Source organism: Mytilus galloprovincialis, chromosome 2, assembly GCF_965363235.1.
Source record: "Mytilus galloprovincialis chromosome 2, xbMytGall1.hap1.1, whole genome shotgun sequence".
Classification (NCBI taxonomy): domain Eukaryota; kingdom Metazoa; phylum Mollusca; class Bivalvia; order Mytilida; family Mytilidae; genus Mytilus; species Mytilus galloprovincialis.
In genome coordinates this window covers 34,539,596-34,554,375 of record NC_134839.1, presented here as the reverse complement: position 1 = coordinate 34,554,375, position 14,780 = coordinate 34,539,596, and the positions used below count along the sequence as shown (strand labels likewise).

General features: G+C 32.6%; 1 protein-coding gene across 6 annotated transcripts in view; it reads right to left on the bottom strand.

The window, feature by feature from the left end:
- LOC143063448 (uncharacterized) overlaps positions 1–12,475 on the bottom strand; it is a 31,454-nt gene extending 18,979 nt beyond the window's left edge. The window contains exons 1-4 of one of the 6 annotated variants that reach the window (XM_076235605.1): positions 12,371–12,475; positions 10,539–10,644; positions 10,130–10,323; positions 1,587–2,672 (exon numbers count right to left, since the gene is read on the bottom strand). In XM_076235605.1, coding sequence (XP_076091720.1) covers positions 1,587–2,672; positions 10,130–10,303 — 1,260 coding nt within the window. In that variant the 5' untranslated portion in view covers positions 10,304–10,323; positions 10,539–10,644; positions 12,371–12,475. The remainder of the gene's footprint in view (positions 1–1,586; positions 2,673–10,129; positions 10,324–10,538; positions 10,645–12,370) is intronic. The other 5 variants (XM_076235607.1, XM_076235609.1, XM_076235608.1 and 2 more) reach the window with 5 other exon arrangements.
- Between the last annotated feature and the right edge of the window lie 2,305 nt (positions 12,476–14,780).

Sequence of the window (14,780 nt, the reverse complement as noted above, 5' to 3'; positions counted from 1 at the left end):
GATGTGTTGATTAAGATTTCGTTAAAATTTTCTGTATAGTTAAAGAGATGATAGAGCTAAATTCATTCAAGCGAACTGACAGGGATTTTGCCACTAATTACATAATAACTGATTACATAATGATTGCATACTAAAAATATTGCATTCATATAAAAGATTAATCTTTTATCTATCTATAAAATTGAGAATGGAAATGGGGAATGTGTCAAAGAGACAACAACCCGACCAAATAAAAAACAACAGCAGAGGGTCACCAACAGGTCTTCAATTTAGCGAGAAATTCCCGCACCCGGAGGCGTCCCTCAGCTGGCCCCTAAACAATTATATACTAGTCCAGTGATAATGAACGCCATACTAATTTCCAAATTGTACACAAGAAACTAAAATTAAAATAATACAAGACTAACAAAGGCCAGAGGCTCCTGACTTGGGACAGGCGCAAAAATGCGGCGGGGTTAAACATGTTTGTGAGATCTCAACCCTCCCCCTATACCTCTAACCAATGTAGAAAAGTAAACGCATAACAATACGCACATTAAAATTCAGTTCAAGAGAAGTCCGAGTCTGATGTCAGAAGATGTAACCAAAGAAAATAAACAAAATGACAATAATACATAAATAACAACAGACTACTAGTAGTTAACTGACATGCCAGCTCCAGACTTCAATTAAACTGACTGAAAGATTATGATTTCATCATATGAACATCAGGCACAATCCTTCCCGTTAGGGGTTTAGTAGCATACCATCATAACATATATGAGAAGAACATAACCCGTGTCATGCCAATAACTGTTTTTAGAATAAATGTGTTTAGTTCCGATGCAAAGACCTTATCAGTGACTCAATATTAACGCCAAAATATGCAATCTTTAATGACTTGACAACAGTATCGTAATTATATCCTTTCTTAATAAGTCTATTCAAAGGTTTTGTAAGTTTCTGAGGTGAATACTGACAACTTTGTGCTTTATAAAGAATATTTCCATAAAAAATTGGATGTGAAATACCTGAACGTATTAGAAGTCTGCATGTTGAGTTATATTTACGAATGATGTCTTTATACCGATGATAAAATTTAGTAAATGTTTTGACTAGTTTGTGATATCGAAAACCCTGGTGTAATAATTTTTCAGTAATACATAAATTTCTCTCGTTAAAATCTAAAACATTGTTACATACACGAGCGAATCGTACAAGTTGAGATATATAAACACCGTAAGATATATACTTCTTTTATTATTTTGTATGCATTCATAGGAAAGTAACAGCATTTGAAAGGTTAGTGATTGGAAGTAAAACAATCTTTGTATTGTGAAACCTTAAAACTGTTATTTCTATAATTAGATATGATATGATTTTTCGAATGTACATTTAAGGTACAGAAAACTGATAAGTCATTCGACAATTTTAGCATAAAGCTATTGTTGGTAACACGTTCGAACACTATGTTAAAAAATTAGATTTTATAGCTTAATGATAGCATGCGTGAATTAATTATAATATACTAGACTGAATATTATCAATACTTACATTGCGAGGGGAAATGGTGATGGTATCATAATTCACTGCAGATAATTACTTACTTTCATCAGGACTGTAAAGATATCCTCGGTACAGTGTATAGCTTGCTGTAATAGCTGCTTCATATTAGCATAATCATGGTGGAAATACTCTACCACACTTTTATGAGAATCTTTGTACAATTTATTGTCTACAGTTACCATGAGATCAACAAAAAACTTTACAAATCTCAATCTCACAAGATCAGACGTTGAGAAATTCGGACTTTCATCAATACAAGCTCTAAGTAAGGGATTCAGCGAAAACAAATTAGTTTCTTTATCAAACTCTAAGACGGATGAGTCTCTCAGAGGTATAATCTGAAGAGTTGTTTCATGTGACTGTTTATGACCAAAGACAGCTTGTAATGCCTCTGTTGAAAAAGACCCCTGGAGTAATATTAAATCATTAACTGATAATTGCAGACTGGTTGGAAGTCTTTCCAGAAGCTTTTGTATTTTCACTCTCAAGTGTTCGTTCTGAGTTACTAAATTAGATGAGAACAAATCTAATACGCTTTTTGGGTCGCAGAGTAAGTTAGTTAAGTATTTAGGCTTGATAATGCCGTCTGGGTGCATTAAAATACTGGCTACTTCTAATACCAAACCAGGAGTACAGTGACACCCATTCACTATTTCTCTTTCTGTATCTTCGAAATCGGTATCTGGAGCTGATTTACGCAATAACGATATAGCCTCCGATTCTGATAATCTTAGAAGGGATACATACCGTATTCTATAACCCACATTCATATTCAAACGTATTCCACTACTTAACAACAAAAAGATATTCGAAGAGCACCGTAAAATTTTTGAACACAAATCCGAAAACTTTCCCAATGCTGCGTTAATATCTTTATTAAATATAAAGTTATCAAGCTTTGTAAACGTCAATAGCACATAATTATTCGATTTTGTGTGAGATTTGATAACTCGGATGATTTGGTTTTCACTGAGTTTTGCGGATTCAGGAAAAACATATTCTGGCAGTGAATCCATTACATGTTCTAAAAGGTTATCCCATGTCCGTATGTTTTTACATGATACTTGTCCAATATGAAGATTACTATTTTTTTCATTTTCATTTTCGTCGTCTAGTTCTTCACAAATCTAAAAAAAATAAAGATATATTTAATGATAAAACAATCAATAAATACTAATATTCCATATTGATAAAATTTAAGTTGGTTTTTCTATATGAATGGGATTTTGAATAAATAAGCATATTCACCTGCGGATAAAGTATATTCACCGCAAATCACGTCGCGTGCTGTAACGTGCATAGTTTTGGTAAAAAAAACGTTTGATGTACATTTGGTTTTGGTAAATAAATGCCATTACATACATTTCTTTCGAAATATGGAATAAAACAATTACTGTCTTTTGTTTCGGTAAATATGTGGTTTAATTAACTTTGGCCTCATTGAATACTATGGACTCATTTATTTTCGTGGGTATCAATTTTCGTGGATAGAGAAAAAAGACGTTTCGTGGTATACGTAAATTCGTGGATCGCTGATTACAACAACAAAAAATTAGATACGTAATTCGTGGATTTTTTTTTTTTTTTTTTTTGATTTATGAGATCATATAACCTCCTTGGTTTGATCAATAATAAAACAAAACAAAAAAGAAGGAATTCACTAAAAAAAGTTTTGAATTTTCAAATCCTCGCTTGGTCATTCTTGGTTAAAGTGTTCATTGATAACTTCGATTACAATAATAGACAGAGACAACTAATTATTTGTTTGTTTTACAATTTATAAATTCTTGTCTGAATCCTATAAGGCATTCAAAACTTTATGATTGAAAGCTCATTTCCAAAATCACGATATAATAAACATATAAGTATGCTACAAGTATAAGGTGTGAAAATAAATGTTCCTGTCATAAACAATATTACCTACGGGCAATATCCCCGTACTTAATCATATTTATTTTTAATCACTGGTAAACCAAACTATGACACGGTAATTAACAACTTGCAGTTATTTTCCATGAACAGTTTTAATCAATTTTAAAAAGTAAATTATCACTGATATTCGATGTATTTATTATAGATTAAATCAAAATACTTGTATCTTTTTTCAATAAAAACACGCGTTATGTTACAATGTTTATCGCTAGTCAACACTATACTAGAACTTAAATTATTTTTTTTTATTATTAATTGTTTTTTGCTTTTAACTAGCTGTCAGTAACTGCGAGTACTCTCAAATCGTAATTTCTTGTTAATTCGACCTGTTGATAATGTTTATAATGCTTTTTTTGTTATTTCATATTTATATGGATCTTGTCTATATACCAGCTTTTATTATTTGGAATATCACTTTTTCTTACTACATTTGTATAAACTTCAAGATTTAGCTGTATTTTTTTAAAACCGTTTTTTTTCTAAAGTGAATATTTTCGAAGGGTTAAATATTTCGCAGTGGTGTCTTGACATGGCTTTGTTTGGATTTGTTTGTTTGCTTTTTGGCCTTGAATGTTTGTCCCTAATATTTTATTAACTGTGCATTTCGCAGATCAAATTTATTCGTTTAAAGTGTATTAATGTACGTTTTTTGATTGAGTTAAGCCTGCCAATTGATATTTTACCGTGTGTTTTTCTATGTTGTGATGTTATGCTATTGATTCAGAAAAAAATGAGAAAGGTTTCGATCCATTAAAACGTTTAATCCCGCTGCAAATGTTTGCACCTGTCCTAAGTCAGGAATCTGATGTACAGTAGTTTGTTTATGTAATTTATATGTGTTTCTCGTTTCTCTTTTTTTTAAATTTAATATAGATTAGGCCGTTGGTTTTCCCGTTTGAATGGTTTTTCACTAGTAATTTTGGGGCCCTTTATAGCTTGTTATTGGGTGTGAGCCAACGCTCCGTGTTGAAGGCCGTACATTGACCTATAATGGTTTACCTTTTTAAAATTGTTATTTGGATGGAGAGTTGTCTCATTGGCACTCACACCTCATCTTCCTATATCTAGAACTGCATAACGTAACCGGAAATAAACATCCGACTCCATACACATTTCTTCGGATTATTTTTCGTTGAATTCTTAAATTTGTGGTTCGCTGTGACCCACGAAACCCACGAAAATTGGTATTCCACGAATAAAAATGCATCCACAGTATCAGTTTTTCAAAAGTCAATAAAACTACATATTTACCTCTTCAAAAGACAATAATTGTATAATATCCTTTACATACATACATGTTGACAGTGCACAAGGTCATGCTTTTCTCTGACTGTTAATGAAGTATTAACATTGAATCTATTGGATGTGAAGTGATAAAAATGTTAGTCTAAATACAAAGGATTCATTTCTTTGTTAGAATTCTCATTCTGAAAGTGAGTCGAAAGAAACAAGAGGGACACTGTAACTCATAAGTATAATATAAACTGACAACGACATTGCCAAAGAAGAGAAAAAACCAAGAGACAAACAATAGTACACAATACAACAACCAAGTAAACGAAAGACTAAGCAATACGAACCTAACCAGAAACTGGGGTTAACATTAGGTGAAAGGGAAAACTGAAAATTATGTCTCGTCTTTTTTTATATTTGTTTTAGTCTTTAGAAATATTTTAATCTGTGAAAGTGATATATGAAAGAAAAGCCGGGAAAGATAGTCATCATCGGTTTTCCCACAACAAGGATCATTTGTATGACAGGATAGGCATGCTTTGGTTCGAGTATTAGTTGTGGGATCCCTATGTGTATCAAATTCGTATCCACAAATATCATAAGCACTTTTCTGTGAAAAATGTCCGTACAAAGTAAGGAATATCGCAATTGTTTTTAAAATTGTTCCGTTGATTGATAGCGTTTGATACTGTCAGAATTTAAGGACTGCCCCTTTTTGAATTGCTTTAGTATTCAGATATTTTATTATATGTCATTAGTAAAGTGAATGCCTAGTTCATGCTTGTGCTTGAACGAACTTAATCCGGTCATATAGCATGATAAATATTTATCTGCTCAATGTGCATGCATTTAGATTCAGATTTCTCTTTATAATGTGCCATTATACTATATTACAGCTTTTCTCGACTTAAATTTCCACACATATCGGAATTTAAGATACACGATCTGTTATATGAATGACAAAGACTTTACCAGATAAAGATTAGTCCAAATATGTTACTAATTATAAGGACTTGGAGAAGAGCAAACAAGATGATACATCCGTACCGAAGTCTTTGGTTAGGAAAGGGGAAAACCCGAAATAATTACATTAGATGTATGTTTCGTTATAATACGTTATTCTAATTGGTTACACTGCAATCTCGCTTTATTCCTTAATCAACTTCATTACACAATAAAATTTATTATTTGTGATGACACGAGGTCCCACAATAAAGTGTACATGTAAATTAAATAAATACTTGATAAAAATCGTGTTTTCATTATCCTAGCTAAAATGTAATTATATGTATTGAATGCTTCTTTTTGTAACTTCATAGGGTTGTAAAAGCGTTGACCGTGTGCACATTTTCAGAATGAAGAGCTTCCGCGCTTCATACAAAATGTACTTCGGTCAACGCTTTTACACCCCAATGAAGTAACAAAAAGAAACATTCAATTCTTAAATAAACGCGAAGACAAAATAGATGGTGATTTATTTGTTGACGAGTTCGTGGGCAGATCAAGAGAAACCTTAAACTAATTCTGGTCTAAATCAAAACAAGAGGTGTACAATAGCTTTATATGGTGAAGAATCCACGCTGTGTTGAATGGAAACCCTAACCTAATAAGAATTCAAAATCACAATGAAAGGTGTACAATTGCATTAAATGGTGTAAAATCCATGCCTATGTAAATTATGATAAAAAAAAAATAAAGAGGTGTACATGAGTATTATATGGGTACGGTTGAGATATGAAATATATACCCTTAAATAAAGCTGGGGCGTAGCTCCATATACGCTGTCACGCCATGGCGTGCACATCGTGGGGTCTAAAAAAATTATTTACGCCGGAAAATAAAATAAAAATACAAACGAGTAATAACGAAATATAAAATTTAACTTAACCAAGCAAATAAGAAAACGATACAGTATAACTATTTTAATAACGTCACAATTATATTTCAATATGTAAAATCAACTCTGACTGAAATCGTTTTTAATTTATTTGCGTGAATTTTCTGGTACTCAACGTAAAAAGCATAAAAAGCAACATAAACATGAGCAGGTCAAAGCGTGACAAGCCTAAATGGCAAACTTTAGACGATTTTTTCACTAAAAATCCTACTAACAGTACCAATAGTGATAGTCATGCAGAAACACAACCAGCAACAAATCAGGACAATATAGACTCTGAAACGTCACAAATTGACGATGTCAGAACTTAGCTTTAGCGCCACATCAGTGTCAATATCAAAGACAGTACAAAAAAATCTGGGACCATCTTATCCAGATATTTCTTTGTTGAAAGATTCGACATCCTTAGGAAAAGATGTAAAATTACAACTTTTGACCGACAAATGGAAAGATGTCCACACCTTCAAATTTCCGACAAGGTATATTAACTCTATTTCAATAAAAAAATATATATAATGCGCTTCGTGGAACTAACAGGGCTGCAGGGGTTGTAAACCCACGTCTTTGTTTGGATATAAGGGTTGTAAATTTCGTACATAATTTTGGCAAAACATAACCAATTGACTTTTGTTCCATTTTTATCTGGCAACTTTGGATCCGACCCTGAACAATTTAATGAATTACAGTAACCTTTATACAAGTTTGACTGTCCCTTTGGTATCTTTCGCCCCTCTTTTATACGTAAATTACGATAACGGTAATCATGGTAATCTGAATTCCCTCTTTAAATTATTGTGATATTTTGAAAGGCTACTTCATATTGTTCTGTTTTGACACCTTCCTGTCGAAATAAGGCGTCAACACATTCAAGACTTCAAGAGAGAGGTTGAACGCTGGCGAGCTCGCTGTCGAATCCTAACTAGTGATAAAGTGCCGACAACACTGTGTCAAACGCTTGATATCGTTAATCCCGCATTGTATCCGTCTATTGATACAATTAATACTGTGTGTTCTAACAATGTCCGTTGCTAGTGCTACAGCTGAAAGGTCGTCTAGCGTACTGAAAGGTTTGAAAACGTACATCCGTTCCACAATGAGAAATGACAGATTGTCAGCTTTGGGTTTAATGCACATCCACCGTGATTTTCAGGTAAACTTAGACAAGGCCATGAACGTTTTTGTTGCAGCTAAAAAACGAAGGGCAGATTTTTGATGTTTCTCAATAAAAAATTATTAAAAACAGTCTTAATAATTTGCTATTCAAACCAATTTTAGGCCCTCAGAACGCACCATTTTGCGTCTAGCCAAAAAAAACTTGGGGGGGGGCCCCCCCTGGTTGGCGTGCACTTCAAAAGGACCCAGCTACGCCTCAGTAAAGAAATTGAAAAGTTCATTATTTTATTAGGGTAAATCCGAAACATTTTTGGACGAAAAACTATTAGTAAATAAGAATAACATGTTAAGTTAAGATTCTGAGAAAATTAAAATTGAATTAAAAGGATGTAGATATAATTTTTACTATAGTATGCAAATATGTTGAATTCCGTATCCTTGTTGCACAAGGGTTACCCCCAAAAATTATTTCAATGAATAAGAGATGGAAAATAAATCATGTGAGTAGGATTGTGTAAAAGATATAAAAATAAAACAGAATGGACGAAAAAGCGGACACTCCAAATTCACTATACTGCATGCTCTCGAAAGCAGGGATATTAATACTCTTAGATGAGAGTCCTGGAAATTTTCTTTTTCGATAATATATTGAGATGCAAACATTTTCTACTCTACTCAATCATCATGCTATTAGTTTCAGATTTCTATCTGTATAGTGCCATAATACTAAAAATAAGCTATTTTTTAAATTAAATCTTCACACATTACGATCGGAATTTGATATGAAGATCCGTTATGTGAAATGAAAAGACTAGAAAAGATAAGTGCACATTTGTAGGTCTACTTGTACTGCTAAATAAACATGACACCTCCGGGTGCGGGAATTTCTCGCTACATTGAAGACCTGTTGGTGACCCTCTGCTGTTGTTTTTTATTTGGTCTGGTTGTTGTCTCTTTGACACATTCCCCATTTCCATTCTCAATTTTATAAACAAATAAGATATCCTGTCTTTGCAAAGAACATGCACTAGGAAGGGATAACAAATGTTTTGGTTGGGTGTGTGTCGTGTTATTATTTTTTTTATTCTATTTGTGTTGCGTTTTTAGGACTGTTGTCTAAATGTTGTTTCTTTTGTTTGTGTTTTCTTTTCGTTTGGTGCTAGTGTTATCTGTCTCAATTTCTCATCGACATATTTGTTGTCTGCTCTACGGTCGGGTTGTTGTCTCTTTGACACATTCCCCATTTCCATTCTCAATTTTATTTGTTTCCTGTGATTCTTTTTTCAATAATTTGTTTCTCTGCATTTTATATATCTGCTGCTTTCAACTTTTTATCATTCATTAACGGGATACAATATGGATCTGCTGTATCTTTATTTTTAACATTTTTACCAATATGTCTGTTTGTTTTGTTCACACATCGTTGTCAATTTGATGGAATTTTATGCGACTGTCTTACACGCGAGAGTTTTAGCTAGCTATGAAACCATGTTTAATTGATCACGAAAAATTTTCTGCCTAGTAAAGAAGATGACAGTTGTTATCCATTCGTCTGATGTGTTTGAGCTTGGTTTTGTCATTTGATTGGGGATTTTCCGTTTTTAAATTGGTCCACGGAATTCAGTACTTTTGTGATTCCTATATTTATAGTACTTAATGTGTTTGTCATAGATAAATAACACACTTGCAGGACACTATTCATGATTATAATTGGTATCATTTCGAATACCAGATATTTAGAAAATAATGAAACACAAATTGGGCAAAAGGAAACCCTTTAGATCACGGTATGACAGACAACATGATGGACAAATGGCAGAAAACAAAAGTACACTCCACAATTTACTTCTCGATAATTAGATAATGAGTAACACGAATCCTACCGACAACTTGGGCTGATCTCCACCAGTGACACCAGTCACAATTAGATAATGAGTAACAAGAAACCTACCGATGACTTGGGACGATCTCCACCAATGACATCAGTCACAATTAGATCATGAGTAACACGAATCCTACCGATAACTTGGGCTGATCTCCACCAGTGACACCAGTCACAATTAGACAATGATTAACACGAATCCTACCGATAACTTGGGCTGATCTCCACTAGTGACACCAGTCACGTTACGTACTTTCAAATTATCTGAAAACACGACATTAAATAACATAACATTGCAATAGGTCATACTGATGTTATATTGAGTGGAGAACAAGACTTCAACTTAAGTATGACGTACAATAATTTACCACTGACACCAGTCACGTTACTAACTTTTAAATTATCTGGAAACACGACATTAGAAAACATAACATTACAATAGGTCATAATGATGTCATAGTGAGTGGATACTTCCAATTAAGTATGACGTCATAGTGAGTGGAGACTTCCAATTAAGTATGACGCACCTGTTGGATAAGTCTCTGTTTACCAATACATGGAGCACCGGATATCTGTACAATACGGTTTTTTCTTTTCCTGAAGCATGTCTTTATTTCCTCGCGTTCCCGGAATCTTCCAATAAAAGGTAGTTTTCCATCATCCTCGCTGCCAGGTTCGCCAATGTCCTCTGTTATAAACATGTCACTAATTCATGAATGATCTGTAAACAAATTCCTTTCAAAGTATTTCATGTATATTTTTCATCAAAAATACTATTTTAGAGTTTCCATTTTCTATTTGAAATTAACTGCTGGTTAATAGTAGGCATGTACATCGAGGGGGTCAAAAATTGAAAAACGAACATGATTCTTACAGTTTAAATATCCTTTTTATGATATATTATTTAATAATAAATCATAAAGCATATTAACTTACCTACGTTATTCACACCAAACTTCACACTTACATGAGTAAAATGAGTACAAATAGGTCAACACCGTCCTGAGCCACAAAGGACATGTCCTATATTTGAAAACCCAATCTGTAAGAAAAACATAGGTCAATTTACAGTGGAACCATCAATCTTAAATGATATGAAATAAATGAAATAAAAAAATACAAAACTGTTTTTTAAGTTTATAAGAAGGGTACTAATTGACACCGAATAGAAAAGTTGTCAAGTATACATTCATACGAATTTAATCAAAATAACCAGGTATCAGCGAGAGAACTAATGCAGAATGGGAATTTTTACACGAGATGGGATCAGATCGCAATGAATTTTGTGTATCCTTGCTTATCTTCCATTCCCATTAGTCCCATAGTAAATTTTTTGTTAAAAATGAATAACCAAAATAAATATCGAATGATAATTTGTCGACATAACAGTTCATTTTGAGAAACTTTTCGAGGTCTGCCCTTAAACTATGTCAATTTTTTGAAAAGTAAGAGACAATGGTTTTGGACTTAAACTAGACAATATATATTGACTATAATACTAGTAGTCCCAGATTTTAACACCTGAAGCTTCAAGTGCCGGGTGTAAACTTCATAATTAAAACAATATTTGTACATTTAATTTGTTGTTGGTCAAAACTGGACCAAAGGGAAAATGTTAGCTTTTCTCGACAATTATTGTTCAACAGAATATCTCTCCAGAACAGTAGTTTGATTGGAACTGAACGTGGCAATGTGCATTCAGTAATGATGATGGTCCCTTAAATGTCTAATATTGATTAGCAATATCATACCCAATTCGATGCGACTGTCATAGAAGTGAGAGGTTTAGCTTGCTTTAAAACCAGGTTCAATCCACCATTTTCTACATTAGAAAATGCCTATACCAAGTCAGGAATATGACAGTTGTTATCCGTTCGTTTGATGTGTTTGAACTTTTGATTTTGCCATTTGAGTGGGGACTTTCCTTTTTGAATTTTCCTTGGAGTTCAGTATTTTTGTGATTTTACTTATCCTTTGTACATTAATTGATTGATTTTCTGTAGTAAACTTTGCCTGGACATAATGATGAGGTAAAAAACGGAAAATGAGAGATCCAAGTTCGATTTCAAAATTGGACTTCTTTTATTCTTATCAAGCACAAACATGTGCTGAAGGGAAATCTTGTACAATTTATGTAAATGGAACAGCCATGTTGAATTGGACCTTCTCTAAGTTTCCTTTCCCTGTCATTTATAATGTATTTATAAAGACTATATACACTGACCTAACTCTAACAATAAGGTAAAAAAAAAATGTATCTAAATATCTCCTTCCGAAATTGTATGTTCATTTGTATATGTAACATCTCCTACTTGACGTTACACAGTCATGAACCAATGAAACTAGATATCCTTGTATATTCTGTCTTCTTTTATTTGGCCATAAAAAGAGACAATGCATGTCTGATATTAATAAGATACCGGCTTGATTCGTTAGAATATATTTACTTGAATCAATCAATCAAAATTATTTGTATTGTATACGTCAGTTAATATGATTACTTTGAAATAAATATATTTATCAATGTAGATGATAATACAGTGTGCCTATATTGACCTCTTGAAGTAGTTATGTATTTTATGTTGTAAGGTTGGTTGGTGTTTAATCGACATAAACCCACATTTATCCATTCCTTCACGTGTAAAAAAAATTCCTATACCTTCACGTGTATATAAAGATTCTCATTCTGAATTTGAAAACCAATCAACGTACAAAAGGCTATAGTTTATAGATTGATTTATCGTAAATAGAATAAATTAAATCCTTACCTGCATTGAGTTTACAAACATTAAAAACACACTTACATAGTCACAAGAGTGTAAATTTAAACTTCCGCATTATACATTAAAACAGGTTTATTAGGTTTTTAAATTTCCGATTTTAAATTATTGAACTTAAAAATAAGTTAACCCCGTTCTGGTATATGCATCCAACGAATTAACCGTTCTTAAGAAACAAAATGCGATGCACCCTAACAGTAGTATAAGACGTACGTTTTACGAGAGTTGGCTTTTGTTCATAGAGCTTCTCAACTCTCAGCGGGCTCATAAGGGGAGGAGAGGAGGGTTACTTTATGTATATGTCACAGTTTGACGTCGCGAAAATAACATTTTACGTTAGCAACGTCATTACCTCCCCTGTTACTGTATCGTATGCCCTTAATCTATATATATCACTACCCAAATGTCCATGTATTTCTTATGGAAATTAAAAGTCTTCCATGTGTCTCATTCCTTTACTCTTCCCCAAACCTATCCCATTATGTGGTGGCCGTTTTCAACATAAAAAGTGCAGGACAATCTATTGCCTTAAAACCCAATATACACAGAAGAGATGACATGGGTGGAAATTCTCAAAATGTTAAGATCTACATCAGTACTTTACATCAAAACTTTTAGTTGGCTCTTCGTATGAGTATAGTTTTACCATTTAAGAAAAAAAAAAAAATGTAAGGAAAATATAAATAAGGAACAAAACGTTTGGGTCAACTTTGCAAAAACTTTTGGTATTACATTACTTGGTATTTAAAGTAATCAGAGAGAGAGAGAGAGAGAGAGAGAGAGAGAGAGAGAGAGATTTCATCTATATGGCTCAATTAATTGCATAACCTTTAGTACCAATTATTTTACATCTAAATCTTACATATATGGATATTTATAGATATGTTAAACTATGAAATGATCGTTTTATGACCAATGCCGATTACGCCTCGTTTTTGCTATTCACAAGACATGCAACTGTACTGATACTTTGTACTGTACTTCTTTACTTCAGTACACATTTTCAAATTTTATTATTCTTCCTCAGAAAATTCTCATTTCGCATGTCGCATAACCTTTTTAATGACTTACCATAAATATTCAAGTTTTATAGTTTTACGTCAAACTTATTATTACGTTTGGAAATATACGCAGTATGAAACGAAATGGAATATTTTATTGCAAAATGTGTACTAACAATAATACCGGAATCTAAGTTTAAAAGAATTTAAAACTATTAAACTGAATGGTTTCATAAATATTTCATTTAGTTTAAATTTTACGTCAATATCACGTTTGAAAATATACGAAGTAGTAAACGAATGTGAATATTTTATTGCAAAATGTGTTATAAGATCGTTCACGTTACCGAATTCTAAGTTTACAAGATGTACTTAATTTCGGGTATATTTTACTATTAAACTGAATTGTCTCCAATCAGTGTTATTAGATCTGTCTTCAAATAACTTTCTTACGTCAAATATTTTACTTTGTGATGCAACGTTTTGTAGGGATTTGAGAGACTTTAAGTGATGGTAGATACATTTGAATACACGTTGAAAACACGTCTGGTACAAAATTTAAATCCTGGTATCTATAACGAGTTTATCTATTAACTTAACTTAATGTTGATTTTTTTAGCATATCAGATAAGATGTCATGTTCGTATTTAGATTCATATTAAGAACTAGTTGATAATGGTTTGTGCATATGCTAGGAAAAGTATCCCAATGTGTTTTATAATACATCAATGTCATGTTAAGAAAATAAGCTAATAGTATATATTTGTCGTCATCTATAATTAATATATATTTTTACAAATAGTTATATTTACGATACTTTTAATACACGATTCATATCGCATGTAAAAAGTTAAATCACAAAAATACTGAACTCAGAGGAAAATCTAATCGGAAAGTCCATAATCACATGGAAAAATCAAATGACAAAACACATCAAAAACGAATGGACTAGAACTGTTATATTCCTGACTTGGTACAGGTTTTCAAATGTAGAAAATGGTGGATTAAACCTGGTTTTAAAGCGCTAATGCTCTCACTTTGATGACAGTCTCATCAAATTCCGTTATATCCAAAATGATGCGTGAACTAAACAGACATAATAAATAAAATAGTTAAAATATGGGTACAGCAGTCATCATCGTGTAACAATTTCAAAAGGAAAAATTTAACAGAACACAAAAACATTTTTTTCGCTTGTCTGGCGTCAGAAAATGTTATATCTCATAAGTGTTGAGTAATTGTACTATGTATGTTGTAAAGCTGTGACCTTGTGCGCACTTTCGGGTATTAATTTACCATTGTCTACACAAGGAAATGCCTGTAGCAAGGCAGAATATAACATTTGGTTACCATTCGTTTGATGTGTTTAAGTTTTTGATTGAGCCATCTGATAAGAA